At 51.4% G+C, this 20,487-nt stretch overlaps 2 protein-coding genes across 10 annotated transcripts in view; one reads left to right on the top strand and one right to left on the bottom strand.

Annotated features, from left to right (window-relative positions):
* Positions 1-20,487, bottom strand: part of RALGPS1 (Ral GEF with PH domain and SH3 binding motif 1) — a 259,983-nt gene that overhangs the window by 93,000 nt on the left and 146,496 nt on the right. The window lies entirely within an intron of this gene.
* ANGPTL2 (angiopoietin like 2) overlaps positions 1-20,487 on the top strand; it is a 33,538-nt gene that overhangs the window by 1,723 nt on the left and 11,328 nt on the right. Inside the window, exon 2 of the mRNA XM_064490532.1 lies at positions 11,810-12,675. Within this exon, the coding sequence (XP_064346602.1) occupies positions 11,859-12,675 (817 nt within the window). The 5' untranslated portion in view covers positions 11,810-11,858. The remainder of the gene's footprint in view (positions 1-11,809; positions 12,676-20,487) is intronic.

Genomic DNA, 20,487 nt, shown 5'->3' with positions numbered 1-20,487 from the left:
TGCAAAATGGGATAATAATTAGTAACTGCACTTACTCTGAGCCAGGCACTTGGCTACAGTCCTCACAACCACCCTGTAATACAGATACTGTAAGTCATCACTCTTTCACAGGCTAGGAAACTGAGGCACAGTGGTTAAGTGTTGTGCCCGAGACCACCAGGTTAGTGAGTGCCAGCACCAGCACTTGAACCCTACACTCTGAACTCCATGGCTTTCAAGGAGGAGCACATGGGACCATGCCCAGGAAGGCCTTAGCAGAGTGCCTAGTGCATGGCAAACCCTCAGAAAACATTAGTCACTGAGTATTATGAGCCATAACAATCAGAATCACAGAAAGGGAAGAGCAGAGACCCAGGGTCTCTCTCTGTCCTGCATACATCCTGCAGAGGTTGTCAGAAAATCCAGCAAGGCTGAGCCAGTGCTGTGGCCACTACTGCCACCCATACTGGGGGTCCTCCCAGGAGCCTGGGGGTGCTTTATGTGCGGGGCAACCACAGCAAATCAGGTCCTAGAAGTCCACACTAAGGGAGAGTACAGAGGCACTGACAAAAGGGCGTTGGGTGCATCTGATACCAACCTTACAGCAAGAGCGTCCTACCAACCACACAGGCACCACTCCTCTGCCTGCTGGTCTCCTCGCCAGAACCAGTAGGTGAGGAAACTGAGCTACCACAGCGCTGCAGAAGTCCACAAAGCAGGAAGACCAATACCAGCCCTGTCCTGGGGTTGCAGAGGGTGAGGCAGGGACCTCGCCCCTAAACAACACCCCATCACCAAATCTGGCCACAGGATGGCTGAGTCCAGTGGGTCTTACAACAGCCAACACTGGTGCATCTTAGCCCAGGACAGTAACTTCTTTCCTACGGCCGCAGAGGTCTCAGTGGTCCTTGCACTCCTGGAAGCATTTGGGAAAGCTGACATTAAATATATGCTTCTCCAGCACGAGACCTCTGGGGCTGTAGAAGCTGCAGGTTTCCCGGCTCCAGCTGGAACCAGGGTGGCTCACTATGCTCTGTGGGCAGAGACTCTGACTGACCTCACAGGCGTGGCTAACAAAAATTAGATTGTTGCTCAGTAAAGGCAGACAAAACTGTGTGATGCACATGGCCCAGGAGGGGACTGCACAATATTGCTGCAAACCCATGGGCAGAGCAATTAAGCCATTTCTTCATCCACTGCTCAACCCCACAATGATTTACTGAGTACCACTGGGCACGTGCATTCTCTCATTTCATCGTCACTACAACCTTAGGAGGTTAAGTTCTAGTTTTAGCACCACATTTTACAGGTGAGAAAACTAAGGCTCAGAGAAGTTAAGCAACCGGCCCAAGGTCATACAGTTGGTGATTCTGTGGACTGGAACCCTGGTCAGTATGGCTCCGAAGTCCATGCCTTTTCTTACCTCACTCCACTGCCCTATTCAAGGCGTCTTGCAGCCGAGTCTTTTTTGGTTGCCATTTTAGAGATGCTGCACCACCCCTTCTGAAGACCATGTGCTCATCCAACTCCATGCATCATTTGCTTGTCATAGAAGCCTACCTCTGAGACAGAACAGGCCTCATTGCCACCCCTCTTAAGAGGAGCCTCAGCATGCCTGCGGTACTGCAGTCAATAAGGGGTGGAACCGGATTCCAAGCCAGGCTGTCTTATCTCAGAGACCCATGCACCTGGTGCTCTGTGTGGCTGTCCCCCATGGCAGCGCCACACAGCTCTGGCACCAGCTCAGTGGGGCAGAGCCTCGGGCAAACATTCCTCTGTGTGCCTGGGATACCATTCGTGAGTGTCCGGCACCCCTACTTGGAGACTCCAAGGGTTGCAGAACTGGATCACAGGTCTTCATGACCTACACCAGCCACACTTGAGCAATTCCTGAGTAGACATCGGGGAACCTGTTTGTTCTACTATAGGAACTATAGCAATTCCTATAGTAGAACAAACAGAACAGGCAGCAGCCCCGCCCAAGGCAAGTACATTCAGCTTCTGGCCTCCCTGCGTCACAGCCCACTTCATCTGAAACGGTCTCAACCAACAGTAGTCAGATGGGGGAGGGGCTCTGCTTCACAGCACCCACAGCCCAGTGGGAGGAGGCAGAAGGTGAATCGAATAACACACAAACGCAAAACGTGGGAGACGTGTGAGGAGGAGGCATGTGGCACTACGAGGGTCCTGAGAGATGCGTGCTGCTGTCCCCATTTTACAGAGGAGGAAACTGAGGGTCAGAGAGTACAGCACCTCTGCCAAGGTCTCTCCACTAGTGGGCCAAAAAGCAAAGATTCAAACCCAAATCTGGGCTCATTCTGAGTCCACTGCCATCCTCGACAAACATACTGTGGGAATCTCAAGAATGAATCAATTCATGGAACAGCATTTCTTTTCTGTGAATTTATATAAAACACCCCAAATAGAAGAGTTATTCAGCCACTGGCAGCTAGGAGTTTGTGGTGATAGATAGGTCACACGAGAACCTCATTCTGAGGGTAGTTTCTATGACAAAACCACATTCCCTCACATGGACTCTAAGCCATTGACTGACTTAATAACAGCCTTGGGAGGGGGGTTAAAATGCTACAATGTCCTGTTACACGTACACATCAGCTGGAAGACACATTCTGATCACAGAAATGTTAACATGCTGGAGTGGCGGGGGAGCGAGGCCTCTTACAATCAAGCTATTGTGTTAGGTCAATTCTCTGGTGAAACCAGCCTGCCGTGGGGCCAGCAGCCCCAGAGCCCCAGCCTCCCCATGCTGTCGAGTCCTCCAGAAAGGCACGCCCAAGACCACCTCAGAAAAGCCCTAAATGAACTCGATTCTTATCTCTGAGAGATGCCTGAGGACCCACCCAGCTCTAGGAATGACCAAGTCCCGCCCAAGATGGTCCCCCTCCAACCTCCACGAGCGAAAGCTCCTATCTCTCAGTCACTGCTGGACCTCCAGGACCCACTCAGGGACAGGCAGAGAAGAGAGCTGAACGAATAAAAGGAGGGAAGGGCGTCTCAAAGCCAGACAAAATGCCTCTTAACCTCAGGCGCCACACTGCTCCGCCTGGCTGGATTAGGTGCCCCCAGCCCCCTGAGCCGCCCCATCAGGGCCCTGATACCTGGTCTCTGTCTCACCAACACCTGTGGCCCCTTGAGGGCAGGGAGCCACCTTGCTCCTGCTCCATCTCCAGCCCCCAGCACAGTGGCTGACATAGGGGAAATGCTCAATTAAATCCTTGAATTCCTATTTAGTCACCCAGGTGCCATCCTGGCTATTGGCTATTCAGAGGGGAAACCGCCCTGAGCCCGCCTTGAAGAAGCTCGCAGTCCGAGGGGAGAGAACCAGATGAGTACGAGCTGTGTGTCTCCTGTGTGTCTCGGGTGCTGTGATGGAAGCAGCCACGGCTGCTCCTGCGCGCTGGAGGAGGGAGGGGTCCTCACTGAGAACCGCTGGCTTCTCAGAGAAGCAGACTGATGAGGTCAACTCAGCAAGGAAGGCAGGCAGGCATCAGGCAGGACCCAGGGAAGGTGCTGAGGCAGAAAGAACAGCATGTGCAGAGGCAGGGAGGCATGACAACATGGGCTCTGTTTTCAAGCAGGACACTGACACGACCAGATATGAGTTCAGTGTGGAGCTGCACATGATGTGGAGGGCAGGGGGCTGGGTACGGTGTCAGGAAGAGAGCTGGCTCTGGAGTCAACACACCTGGTTCCAAGCCCAGTTCCACACTCGGGAGCTCTGTGGCCTGGGCAAGAATTCATCTCTTATCTGGGATTCCTCATCTGTGAAATGGGGATAACTGTAGCCCCTGCCTTACAGAGTTACTGGGATCAGCGAGGTAGGCCCAAAGCGCTTGGCCAAGCGCTCAAGGGATGAGCCCTGCCAACAGGCCGAGGTGGCCTTGGTGCCAACCACTCAGCCTGGCCCAGAAGAGCAGATCCAGGCAAGGTCTGGATTTCCCAGGAAGCCGCCCTGGGGCAGCACTGTCCACCCCATCCCTGGCTTCTCCATCTCGCCTGAGGCTTCTCCAGTTCCAGGGCTCCAGAGCACTCCAGGCACTGCCGGAAATGCAGCAGCCAACTCAGGAGCCAGGCTCTGAAATGGCTTCTGCAGACTTTCCCGCCTCTGCTGTGCTGGCCGAGGCTCCTGGCACAAAGGGCTCAGTGCATAGGCTTTGGGGGAATCTCAAAATGGTTCCCAAATAATGCACTGTGAAAAAGAGATAGCAGAATCCTTGTCCTCCTGGCAAAGGCAACCAGCTCCCCACTGCCTAACCACATCCCCTCTTGCCCTGTGATCTCACAGTATGACCACAACCGCCTCCACCATGAACTCAGCCCTGCCCTGGAGCCAACAACGCACCAGTGGCAGGAGCACAGGGGCCCGGGCATCAGGCAGAGTCAACTCTCCACAGTCACTCTTCTAGGCACATCTGTCTGGTCCTACCCTACCTGCCTCTGGCTCATGCCTGTGTTCCCATCACTCATGACAGGGCTAGACCCAGGCTGGAGCAACACACAATGGCTGGCTGGCTGGGAAGGCTAAATGGATGGAAGGCAAGATGGATGGACAAATGGCTCATTTGAAGGTCTAATAAGAGCTGAACTGGCAGAGTCTGGGAATCAGCCCCAGACTCCCTGGGTGCCCACACTGCCTTCTGGTGGGGGTGAGTCACAGGATCCTAGGCCGGGAGGGGATGGCAGTTGGAGATGCGGCTATTCCCTCCCTGGCCTCCAGGCTGGCGGTGAATCACCCAGGACAAGTGGTGCACAGTTCCTTCTCCAGGTTTTCTAAGGTGAGGACACCACTGCTCATCCTAGATGCGCATTTTGGGGTCTCACCACTTGGATGATCATGAAGCTGTTTCTAACATCCAACAAGACTCACCCTTGTGCTGACCTGAAAGCCTTTTCTACTTTTTCAGTCAAGAGTGACTAAGAAGTAATCCGCATCCTGGCCAAGCAGACAGACAGGCACCTTTTATTCATACTGGTTGGGGAGACAATCTTGATAGAAGTGAAGGCATGGACCCTGCAGTTGATAACAGAATCCCATCCCACTATTTACTCCAAGGGCTCTTAGGAGTGACCTAACCTTTCTGGACCTGGGTTTCCTCCACTGCAAATGAAGATAATACCTCTCTCCCAGGTAAGGGGATCATATAGTTTGTTACCCAATCAGGACACTTTTGAGAATAAGAAAGAGTGCTATTAATAATTAATAAGACACCAGGTCTCAACTGGGGCCAACCAGCACACATGGTCTCCTATTCACAGAGTCGCAAGCACCAGTGAGACAGAGTATGGTGGGGCACACAGTAAGTTTACAACAAATAAGTGACAGCTGTTATTAGCTATACTATCGGTCATGTGTTCAGCTGGGCCCTCTAGGGCCTTTCCTTCTGGAATTTTCCTCTATCTGGATCCCTCCCTCATCCTGGATTACCAAATGATTTGGTACTATGCGACTGGCACATCATTCATCTCAACCAGCTTTAGAAGGAAAAATTGTCAACTCTGAGGCTTTGATTGTTTCTTCTCTGTCCTGATGTTGGTTTAACATCCTGATTCGTGCTCAGGTCCATCGAATTCACTCAAGCATAGTTCAAATCCCTAGCTTCCTGTCAGGGGCCAGCTGGGCATGCTCGGGGCCAGGTGGCAGTTCCAGATTCCCTTACTGCCTTGGCAGAGGCCTACTTCTCAGGCCTCCTGCAGTGCCTCTGGCTTGGACTCATACCTGGCTTTCATCTGTAATCACAGAATGATGGAGCAGAGCTGGCTGGGGAAGGGATGGGTTTTGTGAACCCTCAGACAGGACTACAACATGGCTTAGTGATGAATCACCATCCTGAGGGCTGGATTTAATTCAGAGTCAGCAGTCCTGGGGGTCCCAAGAGCTCTCCTGTTTCCCCTCTGCCTTGGAGGGAGGGTGTCAGAGAATAATCTCTTTTGAGCTTCTTGTCACTTCAGAACTTTTGTTTGTATATGTTCAGCATGGTGTATATTTTGGGGTTCTGTTACTGACTCTGCTACTTAGTTAAGTTGGTGACTTTGGGCAAAATGACTCATGGACTTTGAATCTCAATAGTTCCCTCACCTGCAATGAAGATAATTGTTAGCTCTGCTGTTAGCCTTAAAAGCATCTCTGTGGGAATTAGAAAACTGCTATAATTAAATTCATACAAAACTACAAAGACTATCAATGTGAGTTGTGCTTCCCCAGAGTTGCCCAGTGCACAACTTGGGCCACCATCCATGACAACCCTGAAATAATGGCTTGAGGATGAAGTGAGATAATGTATATAATAAAGTGCATGGGTTGTAGTGATAATTGGCTGTAGTTATTATTTTTAGTAACTGAAATTTTCTTACCCCTAACCTTTGAGTAAGAGCTCACAAGATGACCCCAGGAAAGCAGCTTCTGCCACAGGGCAGGACACACAACTCTGTCTTATGAAAATGATTCTTCCCACCCAGTGGCCCCTCACCTGGCTGCAGTGCTGTGGTGCTGAGAGGGACGAGGACACATGGTGCGTGGCTCCACCACACCAGACCAATCAGGGACAGTCAGAGCTGCCCAGCAGAGGCTGTGAGGGACCCAAGCCCTGGGGAGGTGGCCTCCCAGTATGCAGAGTCCATCACGTGGGTCGGTCACACCAGCCCCACTGGCTGGGGGGGAAACCCGTGCATAATGGAAACTCCTCACAATACAATGTGGAAAAGCAATTTCAAGAATCGTTTTTATTTTCATTTTGAAGCCAAGGAAAACAGTTGGATTTGCTTTTCTTTGTTGGTCATAGGAAGAAACTGAGGAGCATCTCTTTGATTGGGTTTGAATTCTTCTCCAGACCTAAGATGGCTGGAATGCTGGGGGATTATTTCTCTTGAGATGCAATTAGTTGAATAAATATTGAGAGAAAAAGTAAACAAACTCATTACTGCCCATTAAGAACTGCCAAACTTGCAAAAAAACTGAGGACGGGGGTTGGAATCTTTAAGGAAAATAAATTACTCCAAGGCCGAGGGCAACACAAAGAGCACAGCCCTTGGTGTCAGGCTGACCCCAGCTCTGGACTGAGTCAACTCTGGCCCTTGTCTACCATGTGCTCCTGGGCAAGTCACTTAGCCTGTCTGGGTTTCAGTGCCGTCATTTATAAACCGGGGGTGGGGGGTGGGGTAGGGAGTACCAACCTCGCTGGATTCCCCGGGACAGTGTATGTCAGGTACCCAGCACAGTGCCCTGTCCCTTTCCTTCTTTTGTAACCCAAAAGGCTCCAAGTCACTTCTGCCAAGCCCAGACCCCATGGAAATGTGACAGTAAGACCCAGAATCACGCGGCATCACGACTGGTCCCACCACCAGCAATGAAACCTTGAGCAAGATACCTGACCCCTTCTTGAGCTTTAGTTTCTTCACCATCAGAATACTAACTAGCTCTGAACGTTGTGATGATTACATGAGATAATGTGTACACAAAGGGCCTTGTGAACCTGGAAACCTGTACGACTGTTAACTGTCAAGTTACAACAGTCACAAGAGATGCTCTCCAAAGACTGCACAGCTTCTGACTGCCTTTGCACGTCCCTTGCCTCACCGTTCTGCCCAGCGCTGTGTGAGATGCTGGGGACACCATGACCCCTTCAAGGCTGGGAGAGGAGGCCAGACAGACCTCCTGGGGAGGGCCTGCTCTGTGAAATGGGATAGTCAGTCAGGGTGCCTCCTAGGGGTATGGGAGGATCCAAGGAGATGGTACACATGCTGGACACACTGCGTGGTCAGCATCCTCACTGCCCGTCGGCTTGGCTGTCTGCTCTCGTGCCGCTATCATGTGATCCCTATCTCTAGTTTCAGAAGCACTTCCACGTTCCTAACCTAGTGCAGGGTGTGTTGGAATACCCCATTTCACAGAAGAGGCTCAGCCTTCAGAGTCTCAAGTCCAAGGGCACAGAGCTTTGCCTGGGAAGCCTTGAGAGCCCACACTTGGGAGGGGACAGAACTCAAGGGTAAACAGTGCCACCCTGCCAGGTCTTGAGGCTTGGGAAGGTCTGGAAGCCAACCCTCTCCTGGAGCTAGGTTGCCTCCCTGGCCCATGGCAGTGTCTTGGCCAAAGTGGAGGCCCTCGAGGGCATCCACAGCAGCATCAGGCCCCACAGAGAGGTGTTAGTCCCAGCTGCTGCAGGTGAGCGGCCTGGGGCAAAGCAGTGCAGGCAGGCCGGTCCTGGCTGGGAGGGCGGCTCCTCCCCATTGTTGTGGGTCGGGTGTGGCCACCAGCACAGGAGCTGCCAAAGCCGGTTGGAAACTAGGCAAACACTCACAAACTCAGCTCCGTTTCCACTAACGTCACTGCAGCCCTACCTCATAGCCCAACCCAAACCAGAGGCTCCAAACACCTTTCTCTGCCTGGCCTGAAGGCCTGAGCTGGCCTTCAGAACCAGGCTTGGACTTTCTCATTCAAGCGGAAAACAGCTCAGCGTGGCCCTGGGAGCACAGGTCTGTTTTGTAACCACTCGCTGTCCAGTACAAGGTGGAGCCCAGACCCAGGCTGCCCACCAGAGAAGCCCTCAAAGGGGCCTGGGGAAGAGAAGAAACTTCAGGTTCTGCGTCACAGTTGTCATTCTAACGCAAATTAATGCGAAGTCAGAAAGTCGTGATGTTAATACTTCACTACTAGAAACCAGATAAAGTACATTTCTGCGTAGTCATTAAGGGTTTGAGGGTCTGAGTTCATCAGATCTGGGCTGAGTCCTGGTTCTGCCACCCTCCAGCTCTGTGATCTCAGGCAAGTCACTTAGCCTCACTGAGTGTCAGTTTCCTCACCTGTAAAATGGAAATAACAGCAGCACCTATGAAAAGACACTGTGAGAACTCAATAAAGTAGAGAACACTTGCAGAATGTTGGGTGCAGGGCCAGATACACAGTGGGCACTCAGCAAATGGATGCTATGGGCGTTAGTAATAAATTTAATAAACGGGCTCCTTCTGTGCAGCTCCCCACCCCCTCAGCCAGTCACTTGCCTTCGGCTCCCTGGCCCCTCTTCATAACACACCCCACTGTGTGGTAACTGCTGTGGGTGTGTCTTTTCATTCAGTCCACAAATACTCACTGAGCTCCTATGTATTCCAGGCCTTGTGCTAGGCACTATGCGCGGAGCAGTGGCCAAAGCGGACAAGCCGCTGCCCTCACGGAGCTTCCTTTCATGGGGGCGGGTAGCAAGACACTGTCTGACAGTGAAGGTGGCCAGGGTCACAACTTTAAATAAGCAGGGAAGGCCTCATGGGGAAGTGATACTTCAGCAAAGACCTGAAAGAGGCGAGGGTGTGCGCAACGAGGAAGGGGGAAGAGTGTTCTAGGTGAGGGAGCAGCAAGTGCAAAGGCCCCACACCACCAGTGAGCCTGAAGAGCACCCAGGAGGCCAGTGTGGTGAAGTCGGCGAGCGCAGGGATGAGAGGAGTCAGAGATGAGGCCAGGGAGGGAGCACGGCCAGGTCGGGGGCCTTGGAGACCCGTTAACTTCTTTTCCAGGATGAGGAACCACCAGAGGATTCTGAGCAGAAGAATGACCTGATTTGACTTCTTTAAAAGGCTCACTCTGGCTACTCGGTTGAGGACAGGCTGTAATGTGCAAGGGCAGGAGCAGGGAGACCAGCTGAGTCCAGGCGAGAGGTGAGGGTGGGTTGTACCAGGGGAGGTGGGGAGACGCAGGAGGGTTCTGAGAATATTCTCAGGATATTGTTATTAGAATTTGGTGGTGAATTAGACATGGGGGATGACAAAAAGAAAGAGGTCAAGGATGACTTCAAGGTTGTTGGCCTGAGCAATCAAAAGAACAGAGTTGCCATTTGCTAACATAGGAAAACCTGGGATGAATAGGTTGGAATGGAGGTACGGTGAACGCCAGGAGCTCATTTCTGGATAAGTCAAATTTGAGATGCCCAGAGGTAGTAGCAGTACGTAAGCGAAAATGTCAAAGAGGCAGTTGGATGTATGAGTCTGGACTCAAGGCGGGGGCCAGTGGGGTGCCTAGGCTGGAGAATAAATGTGGGGGTTATCCGTGGTTGAAAGTGGTCAAAGCCGCGAGACTGATGAGACCACCAAGGTAAAGAAGACGCCTGAGGACTGAGTTCTGCCCGCCTGCTCCCAGCCCAGGACAGGAAAAGGGGGACGAACCAGCAAGGGAAGCTGAGGAGTGGCCAGTGAGACAGGAGGAAAGGCAGCCTGGGAAGAGGGGCGGAGCCGCCAGGTCCCGCAGTGTTAAGAGGCAAGTATTAATGAGGACCGAGACTTACTGGCCATTTGGCCTGGCAAGTGAGGCCACTGGGGACCCTGTCCAGGACACTTGGAAAGGAGGGGAGGGGGCCAGGCCTGATGGGAATGGGCTCAAGAGAGAACAGGAAGAGAGGACTTTCTAGAAACAGTGGGTATGGGCAACTCTTTAGAGGGTTTTACTAAAAAGGGGAGCAGAGAAATGGAATAGTAGCTGGAGAAGGGATGGGAGGTCAAGAGAGGATTTTCTTTAAGTTGAAAGAAATAACAGCATGATTGTAGGAAAAATGTGATCGTGCCAGAGAGCTGGGGGAGAACTGCTGGAGCCACGTTCCTGAGTAGGCGAGAGGAGGGATCTGTGCGTGTCCGTCCCCTCCCCCGTGGCCTGGCTAACTCCTACTCATCCCTCCAGGGTCAGCATAAAGGTCACTTTCTCAGGGAAGCTTTCCTGACCCCTCTGGTTAGGTCAGTTCCCTGTTACACCCTTTTGCAGCATACACTACTTCTGCTTCACGGCTCCCAGGGGCCGCGATGATGGGCAAGCCCTGTGAGGGCAGGGGCTGGCTCTGTCCTGTGTGCAGCTGCATCTCCAGCAGCCAGCACACCGCCTGGCATAGGCAGATGTTCGATGGATGCCTGGGGAAGGAGCAAATGGTCTAAGAATAGAACGGAAACAAATCTGGAGACACGTGTCTGTATTCTGCTCCCACCTGGTTTAATCACGTTGCAATGATGGGGACTGCGCAGTTACTGGCTGTTGCAAACATCTGGATTTAGAAGAGCTCAGTTGTTTGCTCCTGTTTGGGCTCTGTAGCTTGGCCAGAGCCAAGACCAAACCCATGTGACTGGACACATCCTTCCACTGACATTGTCCATGACACACTGAACAGGTTCAATACTATGTCTAGCAATTTGTTCATTTAACAAATATTTGCAGAGGGGGTGTTAATAGCTCAGTGGCAGAGCGCATGCTTAGCATACACTAGGTCCTGGGTTCAATCATCAGTACCTCTATTAAAATGTACACATATATTTTCAGAAAGCTTGCTTAGTGCAGCCTCCTGGGGATACAGGATGGAAACAGACATAGCACCAGCTCTCACGGTGCATAGATCCATGAAAAAAGATCACACAGAATTCAGACTCATCACAACTGTGATGGGTGTTAAAAAGGGCACGTCCAGGGGAGACTTCGCAGTCTGAGGAGTGTGAGGCAAAGGAGAAGGGAGGTCAGAGAACCCTTCCTCTCCCTCCCCTCCCTGCTTTAAGCTGCCCTCGTGTGGTTCATAGGCTCCAGGCTAGGAGCTCAGTAAGAAGGCTGTGGGCACTGGAGCTGGCTCCAGGAGTGGCAGGGCCATGGCCTGCTGCCTTCAGATGCCTGGATCCCCTCCTGTCTCCTTCTACCTCTGCTGGGGCCTTCCTGTCTCCTCCTGTGGCTCCCAGAAGGGCTGCCTCCTGAAGTTGCGTTTTTGGAAAGGTCTGCTGATGCAAGTCTGAGCTCATTTATGGCACAGGCTGCTGGCAGGGACAGGGCCATTACTGAGTCTCCCCTTCTGTTTACTTTCAGGTTTTCATAGGCTCTGTTTGCAAAGAAGAACCACCATTCTGTAAGGACCATGAGGCCACTGTGCATGACATGCTGGTGGCTGGGACTGCTGGCCACCCTGGGAGCTGCTGCAGGCCAGAAGGATGGCTTTGAGGGCACAGAGGAGGGCTCGCCCAGCGAGTTCATCTACCTGAACAGGTACAAGCGGGCCGGCGAGTCCCCAGACAAGTGCACCTACACCTTCATCGTGCCCCAGCAGCGGGTCACGGGCGCCATCTGCGTCAACTCCAAGGAGCCCGAGGTGCTCCTGGAGAACCGGGTGCACAAGCAGGAGCTGGAGCTGCTCAACAACGAGCTGCTCAAGCAGAAGCGGCAGATCGAGACACTGCAGCAGCTGGTGGAGGTGGACGGCGGCATCGTGAGCGAGGTCAAGTTGCTGCGCAAGGAGAGCCGCAACATGAACTCGCGGGTCACGCAGCTCTACATGCAGCTCCTGCACGAGATCATCCGCAAGCGGGACAATGCGCTGGAGCTGTCCCAGCTGGAGAACAGGATCCTCAACCAGACGGCCGACATGCTGCAGCTGGCCAGCAAGTACAAGGACCTGGAGCACAAGTACCAGCACCTGGCCACGCTGGCCCACAACCAGTCGGAGATCATCGCGCAGCTGGAGGAACACTGCCAGCGGGTGCCCGCCGCCAGGCCCATGCCCCAGCCGCCCCCCGCCGCCCCGCCCCGTGTCTACCAGCCGCCCCCCTACAACCGCATCATCAACCAGATCTCCACCAATGAGATCCAGAGCGACCAGAACCTGAAGGTGCTGCCGCCCCCTCTGCCCACCATGCCGACCCTCACCAGCCTCCCGTCCTCCACAGACAAGCCGTCGGGTAAGTCCCTCCAGAAGCCCGCTCCATCTGGGCCTCAGAGCCCGGCGCCAGGCTTCCCTTGGCTGTGACCACAAGTGGGGGAAAAGCCACGGCAAGTTGAAGCCGGGCCAAAGGCTTATGCAATCCCCAGCAGTCCCCTGGGCCAAGCCGCTGGAGCCGGTGGGGTGAGAGGGGGACCACATTCCTCAGATGGAAGCCCTAAGGTAGAAACAGGAAATGGGGTGGGGGGAGGTCTCAGAAGAGAACAAGTGTCTTGGCTTCTGATAGGAAAAACCCTCAGCCTGAGTTTGCTGGGCTCTGCAGGAGGTGCTCAGTGTTGCCAGGTAAGATGTCTCTTCTGCAAGCTCTCACACTGTGTGCCAGGCACAGAACTGGCATTCGATACATGCTCAGTGAAGAAACAACGGATCAGAGGAAAAGAAAGTGTTATCACAGCAAAAGTATGATGAACACGTTGTAGGGGCCGGGGGATGGGAAGGAGTGCTTTGGAAAGCCCACACACTTCCTAGAGTCTGCTGCTGTCTAGAACTTTCAGTATGATTCCTTATACTCTTAAATACATGTTTCATCTTAAAATATGGTAATTCTCAGAATATCATTATGGGGGAGGAATAGGGCTGCTTGTAGGTTCTGAAGCTTGACTGAGATGCTGACGTGCTTTCGTGCATACTACATCATTAACCCCTTCAAAGCCTTGGGACAGTTAACTGAGAGGATGAGTAACTTGCTCACAGGCTTAGTATTCTCAGGCTGGGTCTGAATTCAGGCCTTTTCACTTTAAAGCCGGAGCTGACTCCTCTGTGCTCTATGACTCTGGGAATCCTCACTCGGGCGGGGGTTTTTGTTGGGGAGGATGAGCCCAGCCCCTTGAAGCCCAGCCTCTCATTCATCCAGGACCCTGGGAGCCTTCCAAATGGGCTGTCGTATAAGAACTAGATTCATCTTTGCAAAAACTAACAACATATCTGCTCCAAGTCAGTGATTTTGGGACCACTTCGTTATATAAGCAGGGTGATATTTTTACTGAAAATATCCTCTTTTACACTTATTTCACACTTCTGAAAATAACCACCAGGACTGGGAAGAGCAGTAGCTTGCTAATTCCAGAGAAAGGCTGAACCTGAGTGCAGGAGGGTGGCCCATACAAAGGACAAGGGTGGCACTGTTTGCAGGTCTGTGGGGGGAGCTGGGTGCAGGGCAGAGCACCCTCCTGCAGCATCTCGCAGCAAAGCCTTGTACTGGGTGTCCAGGGTGAGGACCTGTGCTCTGGAGCAGCCTGACCTGGATTCAACTTCTGATTTCCTCACTGATGACCTCTGGGACATCAGGCAGGATTTAGTCTCTCACAGCCTCTGTTTCCCCATCTGTCAACTGAGAAACGGATTAAGTAGTGCCCATCTGGGAATTACATGAAATACTACAAAACATTTAGTTAGCACAGTTCTGGGCACATGGTAAGTCTCAACAATGGTATCTATGAGTTTCCTTTGGTCTTGGTCTCTTCCTTGAAACAGGAGATTGACATTTAAAAAACAGTCCATTTTTAGCTCTGGCATTCTACAGCTGATGACTGGTTCATCAACATGCCTGTTCTAAATCAGAAGTTCCAAAAGAGAGTGCAGAGTGCGCTAGTATGTCTTGATATAATACCCAGAAGGTAAAATGTGCCCACAGACACCAAATGGAGGCTCAGCTGAATGATATTATAATTCTGATGAGAGTCAGGCTGACCTCAATGCTCACCGAATAGATCTCCTCTCACTTAAGCATCTCTGGTTTCTGACTCAACAATGTCAGGATATTCTTGAGCTTGAACTGAGCTGGTAGATACACAGTGTAGGAGTAAAGACCTAAGTTTGCATCCGGGCTGTACCCCTTGTTAGCTATTTGCTCATGAGAAAGGTACTTAACTCTTCTGAGCCTCAATTTCTCTTCCGTAAAATGGGGACAAGAGTCATAACGTCACAGGGTTGCTGTGGAAACTCAGTGCAATCAGGCATGCAGTATTACGTCATGTGGGGCAGCCAACAATAGCTGAGCGCCTACCTACTCTTTGCCCATCACAGTGCTGGACTTGTGGGGGCAGGGTGCAGGTGGAAACGACTAACCTCCAGGAAGTCAGTCTGGGGGAGGTGGCATATGCATGAATGCATTGGGACCTATCCAGCGCCCACCAGTTCTAGACCCTAAAATCAACATGTCTGGCCTGATAAAGGATTTCTCTGAGGGGAAGCATCTGTCAAGCCCCAAATTTCCAGAACATGGTGAGAATTTATGGGACCAACATAACAAAGTACCTGAAATCAGGAACTTAATGAAAATTATGGGCTGTGAAGGCACTGTGGCAGTATCACTGTGCGCTAAGGGCCCACAGAGGGGCACGTGAGGGACTCCGGGCATTGAGCCTACTACGTCTACTAAGGTGGCATGACTGAGTCTGCCTGGAGTAGAAGGGACAAGTTGGACAGAGGTGGGGACTTCAGTGTTGCACCTGGAAGATCTGTAAGAGTTTACCAGGTGGACTTGAGAGTTGAGTTACCAGTGGGTCCCTGGGGGAGACCCAGGGGCATGGCCCTATCCTGGCATCTCAAGTGGTTTGGCTCTCCTGCTTCTTCACGTTCATAATTCAGCGTGGACTAAGTGCATTCCAAGGCTCCTGCACACAACCAACCCTCTCTCCCACACCTAGGGAAGCACACCTGCATGGGAGGGAGGGAATGGCAGTGATTTTAGTATGGAGATAACTTGCATGCACTATAATTTACCTTTTCTTCCCCATGCAAAGCCCTTTCAAATGTTGGTACTGATTGTTAGTAATAGATTCCTTGTGGCTCATCTGACCACGAGCTCCCACACAGGCATTACCAGCCGAGACTACCTGGCTGCAGAAGCTGAATGGGCGGACAGAGCCTGGAGAGCAGCCCTGCCCTTTCCTGGTGTTTCCTAAACCGGGAGGAAAGGCAGATGGTCTCTCTCAGCCAATCAGCAGAGAGCTCTTATCAGGCCTGTTCTGAGAGCTTGGGGGCAGGTTCTGGTCTTGGAAGACAAAACCTTCCTCTGTGCTCTGGCCCAATGGATTCTTTGTTCCAGGGGCATCATTCAGCCAGAAACACTTCTGCAATTAAACACCTCTGCACCCAAGCCTTGGCAGCTTCTAAATCTTTCCTTCCGCAACCTCAGAGCCTTTCCCTCATTGTCCAGGCCACTCAGCCCGCAGCATGCCCTTCCCCAGGGGACCGAGGGAGCCATGGCCACTTTATCTGAAGCTGCACTCACCAGCTTGTTCCCAGCCAGAGAGAAACAGGCTGGCACCAGGCCAGGCCCAGGCCACTGAGAGCCTGAGTGAGGGAGGCCTGGGCAACCCCTGGCTTCCCTGGTGTCTCACTTGGGTTTTGTCCTGTCTCTCTCAGGTCTGGCCAGACCTAAGAGCATTTCCACTGGGAGATGCTTGTGTTAAGGCCTGGGCCAAAGGCCTGCCTGTGGTCCTCTTCCCTGGGGGTCCTGTGGCTGCCCCCTCCCTCTTCCTCTCCACTCTTTCTCCCACTCACACGTCCCAACCTCCTCCTCCATCTGTGGACCCTGCACACGTGTCAGGTCTGTTAAAGAGGAAGGCTTCAGGGGTCACTCTCTCAGAGGCAAAGGAAAGGACACCTTCTCTCAAAGTGGTTCTGGGAGCCTGGGATGCTGCTCCTCAGCCAGCCCAGTCCCCCGGCTGCGGCGCCCACCCTGGTCAGAGAAGGGAAGGCAGTTTGACCACCAGCTGCCACAAAGAGGCTTTGTCTGAAATGAATCTTTAAAAACCAAAAGGAGAAGGCATTTCTAGCTGTTTTCTCTCCAACATGATCAGCTCAGTGTGTTTGCTCAATGGATAAAGAAGGGACCATAAAATCATAAAAATATTAGAGATTGTTAGGGGCCTCTGGGATCCCCGGGCCCAGCCCTCCCTGTCGCGTGCCAGAGCCTGTCAGCAGCAGAGCCAGCACTGGTCCCTGGACTTGTAATTTCCAGGATATTAAGGTTCAGAGAGGTTAAGTAACTTAGCCACAATTACTTGGCTAGTAAGTGGCTCAGCCGAGGCTTAAACCCAAGCCTGTCTTAACCACTCTGAGATACTGCACATTCCCATGGAAAGGCTGGAGGGGAACTGGTGTGAAAATCACTCTATAAATGCTGGGGTTGACCCCAGCTGCCAGCTGCCTGGGACCTGACTATCACTATTTCATGTACCAGGTTCCAGGCAGCTCCTTGTAAAAGAGCTCTGGGAACACGTTGGTAGATTTGTTACTAGACTTCTCAAGGTTCTGATGACGAAGGCATCATCACTGTGAAAATAGGACAAAGAAAGCAGAATTAAGTACGCCTCACACTACAGAGCTCTTCCACAGAAAACATAACATGCACCTGACTTCCAGAAATTGGATCCAACTGAAGCTGCCGATAAATCTGGTATTTAATTTGTATCAAGTCTGGACACATTCTCTGGGGTTATGTCTACACATCATTTTAACGGATAGCAAAGTCTGAAGTCCCAATTTCTCTAATATGTTAACCTTAAATATATAAAAATCAGTCACTGTGATCTGCTCTTGGGGCCACAATAGGTGGCAACCACACAGCTTCACGGATAACACACAGAAACTATCCATCCCTCACGACAGATGGTCCGCGGCCAGAGAGGCAAGGACAACCTGAACAACGAGGTAGGAAATATGTAATTAGACTGTGGTTTACAATTGAGAACAAGATGTATCACGTATGGCCTACTCCTTCTGGAGGTCAAGCAACTGTCAGTCAAGATGAGAGCTGCTGGTCCCATGTGCGCCTGAGCCCGGAGGAGGGTTGGTGACATTGTGAGGATGGTGAGGGTGACCACAGCCACCAAGCACTGCCTGAAAATCTTTAAAGTCACAGGGACTGAGGGAAATCCCAACTGAGGTCTCTTGCCTACGGAGCTTGTGCTGTTTTCACTGTGCTGTGCTGTCTTGTTTCTAAAATGTTATTGTTGAACAAAATAAGATTCCCGAATTCATTCCCAAATTCATTACGAACTACGTAATCCAGTGATATTTCAAAGAGCATTCCTTGCTCGCGTCTTCATAAACAAAAGCCTCTTGAGTTCGAGTTGGGTCATCTTCCTCCCAGCTTCGCTTTCTCTCTTCTCCTCCTGGGGTACCTTGGAGCAGATCACAGAGCCTTCGAGTGTGCTGGCAAGCTCTCCCGCTATTACTCAGGCACTTTCCAGCGAGGACGATCGGCTAAGTGCTTAGGCTATTTACAGCCCCAGGAGATAAACCGTTAACTTGTTATTGTTACAAGTGGTGAGCTGGCACCTTGTGGTCTGGAAATCCCAACAGTTTGGCACTTGGCAAACTGAGCGTCATCTAGAAAATCCGGGGGCTCAGGCATCTGTGGCCAGCTCACTGGTCCTAGGAATGGATTGTTGTGGTGAATTCAAGCAGTGGAATGTGTCATAACCCTCAGATGCTCCCTCAGAAAAAAAGATAAAGACAGCAGAACTAAGTTAGCATCACACTCCAGTGTCTAAAGCAAGGCTGGGCACTTCCCAGTGGTCCCTGTCAGCATCGAAGGAAGGAGGTCGGCAGCAGAGACCGCCCTCGGGAGTGCTGGCACAGCCCCTTTCTCAAGCCCTGCAGCCCTTCAGCTGCCCCCGGGTGACTCTGGAAGAGGAGCACGTTGGAAAGGAGTCTGAGGATCCCGGCCCTGCACCTCAAGATGAGCCAGTGGAGCTGCAGGGCTGGGAGTGCTTTTATGTCATTCTTTTTTTAAATGAATAAGTGACTTCCCTTAGTAGATTTTTTTGAATACAATAATTTAAGGTAAAATTACTGGACATACAGAGAGAAATTTCACTAGGAAAATTTTAGTTTAATTGACAAATATAATAGTTTTTAAATTTTTTTTCAAGTGTTGAAACTAAGCTGTCTTAGGCGGTGTGCTAGAGTGACATCCACAGGAACAGAGAATCCAGTCACTGGGCACTACCCTGGGCATAAAGTGCAGACTCGCTCTACACACTGTCCAGACTTCCCCGTAGAACAGTGTCCTTTCCAAAGGTTTGGTCTGGATGCTAATTATTCTTTGTTGTGGGGCTGCTGTTTCCACATGGATTTATTATTATTGAGTCTCAAACTGGAAAGAACAGAATGAAGATGCCAAAAGGAATGCAGCTCACAATGGTGAGAAGATGGGAGACAGAGGAAGGCATGAGAGGTGCTAGGTGCCCTTTGGCGCTAGACTGGGAGGGTCAACTCATAATCACTGCCCTGAGAAGGCTCCTGCCCCAAAGGAGCCCACAGTCTGGTGGGGAGACAGACCCCCAACAATCCTAACACAGTGTGACAGCCACAGCGCAGTGCAGGAGAAAGAACCAGGGAGTGGAAGGCAGAGCTGAGTTCTAATCCCACATCCTCCTCTTCCCAGTTGTGTGATCTCTCTGAGCTGTAGTTTCCTCACCGCTGCAGGGGCTTGTGAGGGTAAAATAAAAGCACATGTAAAGCACCTGGCAGGTGAAGGGCTGTAGACCCCTGGCAGTCATCATTCTTATACATTCCAGTGGAGGTTAATATGCAAGGCATTATGGGAACCCCGAGGAGGAGTAAGTAGCTCTTCTGGGGTGGGGGAAGACTTCCTGGAGGAGGGGATGAGGAGGGCTAAGGGCCTGGAGATATGCTCTTGGAACCACTGCCACCATCATCGAGGAATCATGAAGATCAGGCTTGGTGCGGGGCAAATGTTCTGTTTTCAGAATGAGAAAAAGGATAAAATACTAGAAATCACAGCCCAGTTGGCTTGTGGTCAAACCCCAGTTGAAATTATAGAAAAGATTATGAAGAAGGGTGTGCGAGCATTTGGAAAAGCAGAGGGTGATCGATGAAAGCCAACACAGGTTCTCTAAGAACAAGCCCATAAGCTGACTCCCTTTCTTGGAAAGGGTTAAAGGCTTGGCCAACCGTAGGAACGCCACCCGTTCTGGATCCGTGGACCGCAGTCACGGTGTGACGAGCTCCTCCATGACATGCCTGCAGAACAGCACCCCTCAGCCTCTACACTGTGGCTGGGGAGCCCCGGGGCTTCACCCCACCAGTCCCAGGAGCCTCGGGGAGATGCTCACCTCTGCATCTGCACACTGGGAGCCCCTCACAGCTCCCTCCTACTCTGACCTCTTTTCTTTTCATAATCACTTTAAAGTCCATGTCTCTCCCCCTGCCCAAGAGTCCTGGTGGAAACCTGGGAGTGGGCACAGCGTATTTGAAAGGGTTCTCTGGGCAGCAACACTGCAGTGTCTGTTTATCCAGAGGCCAAACAGGCAGAAACAGGACCCCTTCAAGCTCTTCATGAGCCCAAGAGTGTACCAAGCACACTGAAATACACCCACCTCAACATGTAATATAACTTCTACTGTAAAAATTTTGAAAGGATTTTTAATAATTTTGCCTTTGAAATTATTTGGCCAAGAGCAGCACGATTAATTTATGGTTGGCTCTGATTTCTCGGCAAACATCAGGCATGTTCAGGAATTCTTGGGAAGTGAGAAAAATCTAGCCTACAAATTGTTTTCGAAAGTAATAACAGTTTTTATGAAGGCTAAATTTAACAATCAATGAACTTGACCAGATGTTACACTTTGTAGAAATTTAATGATAGGACACATTTTGATTTTGCAGTTTTCTTTTCATATTTTAGAGCCAACAACTTTTTTTAGGCCTCAAACACTTTTCATAAACTCCTGAAAAGCTTGTCAAGCAGCATGCCTGTTGTCCGAGGTCTTAAAGTGCCTGAGCAGCTGGACCC

Source organism: Camelus dromedarius, chromosome 10, assembly GCF_036321535.1.
Source record: "Camelus dromedarius isolate mCamDro1 chromosome 10, mCamDro1.pat, whole genome shotgun sequence".
Taxonomy (NCBI): Eukaryota; Metazoa; Chordata; class Mammalia; order Artiodactyla; family Camelidae; genus Camelus; species Camelus dromedarius.
Note: the sequence above shows the minus strand (reverse complement) of the source record. Positions and strands in the feature narration are given on the sequence as shown.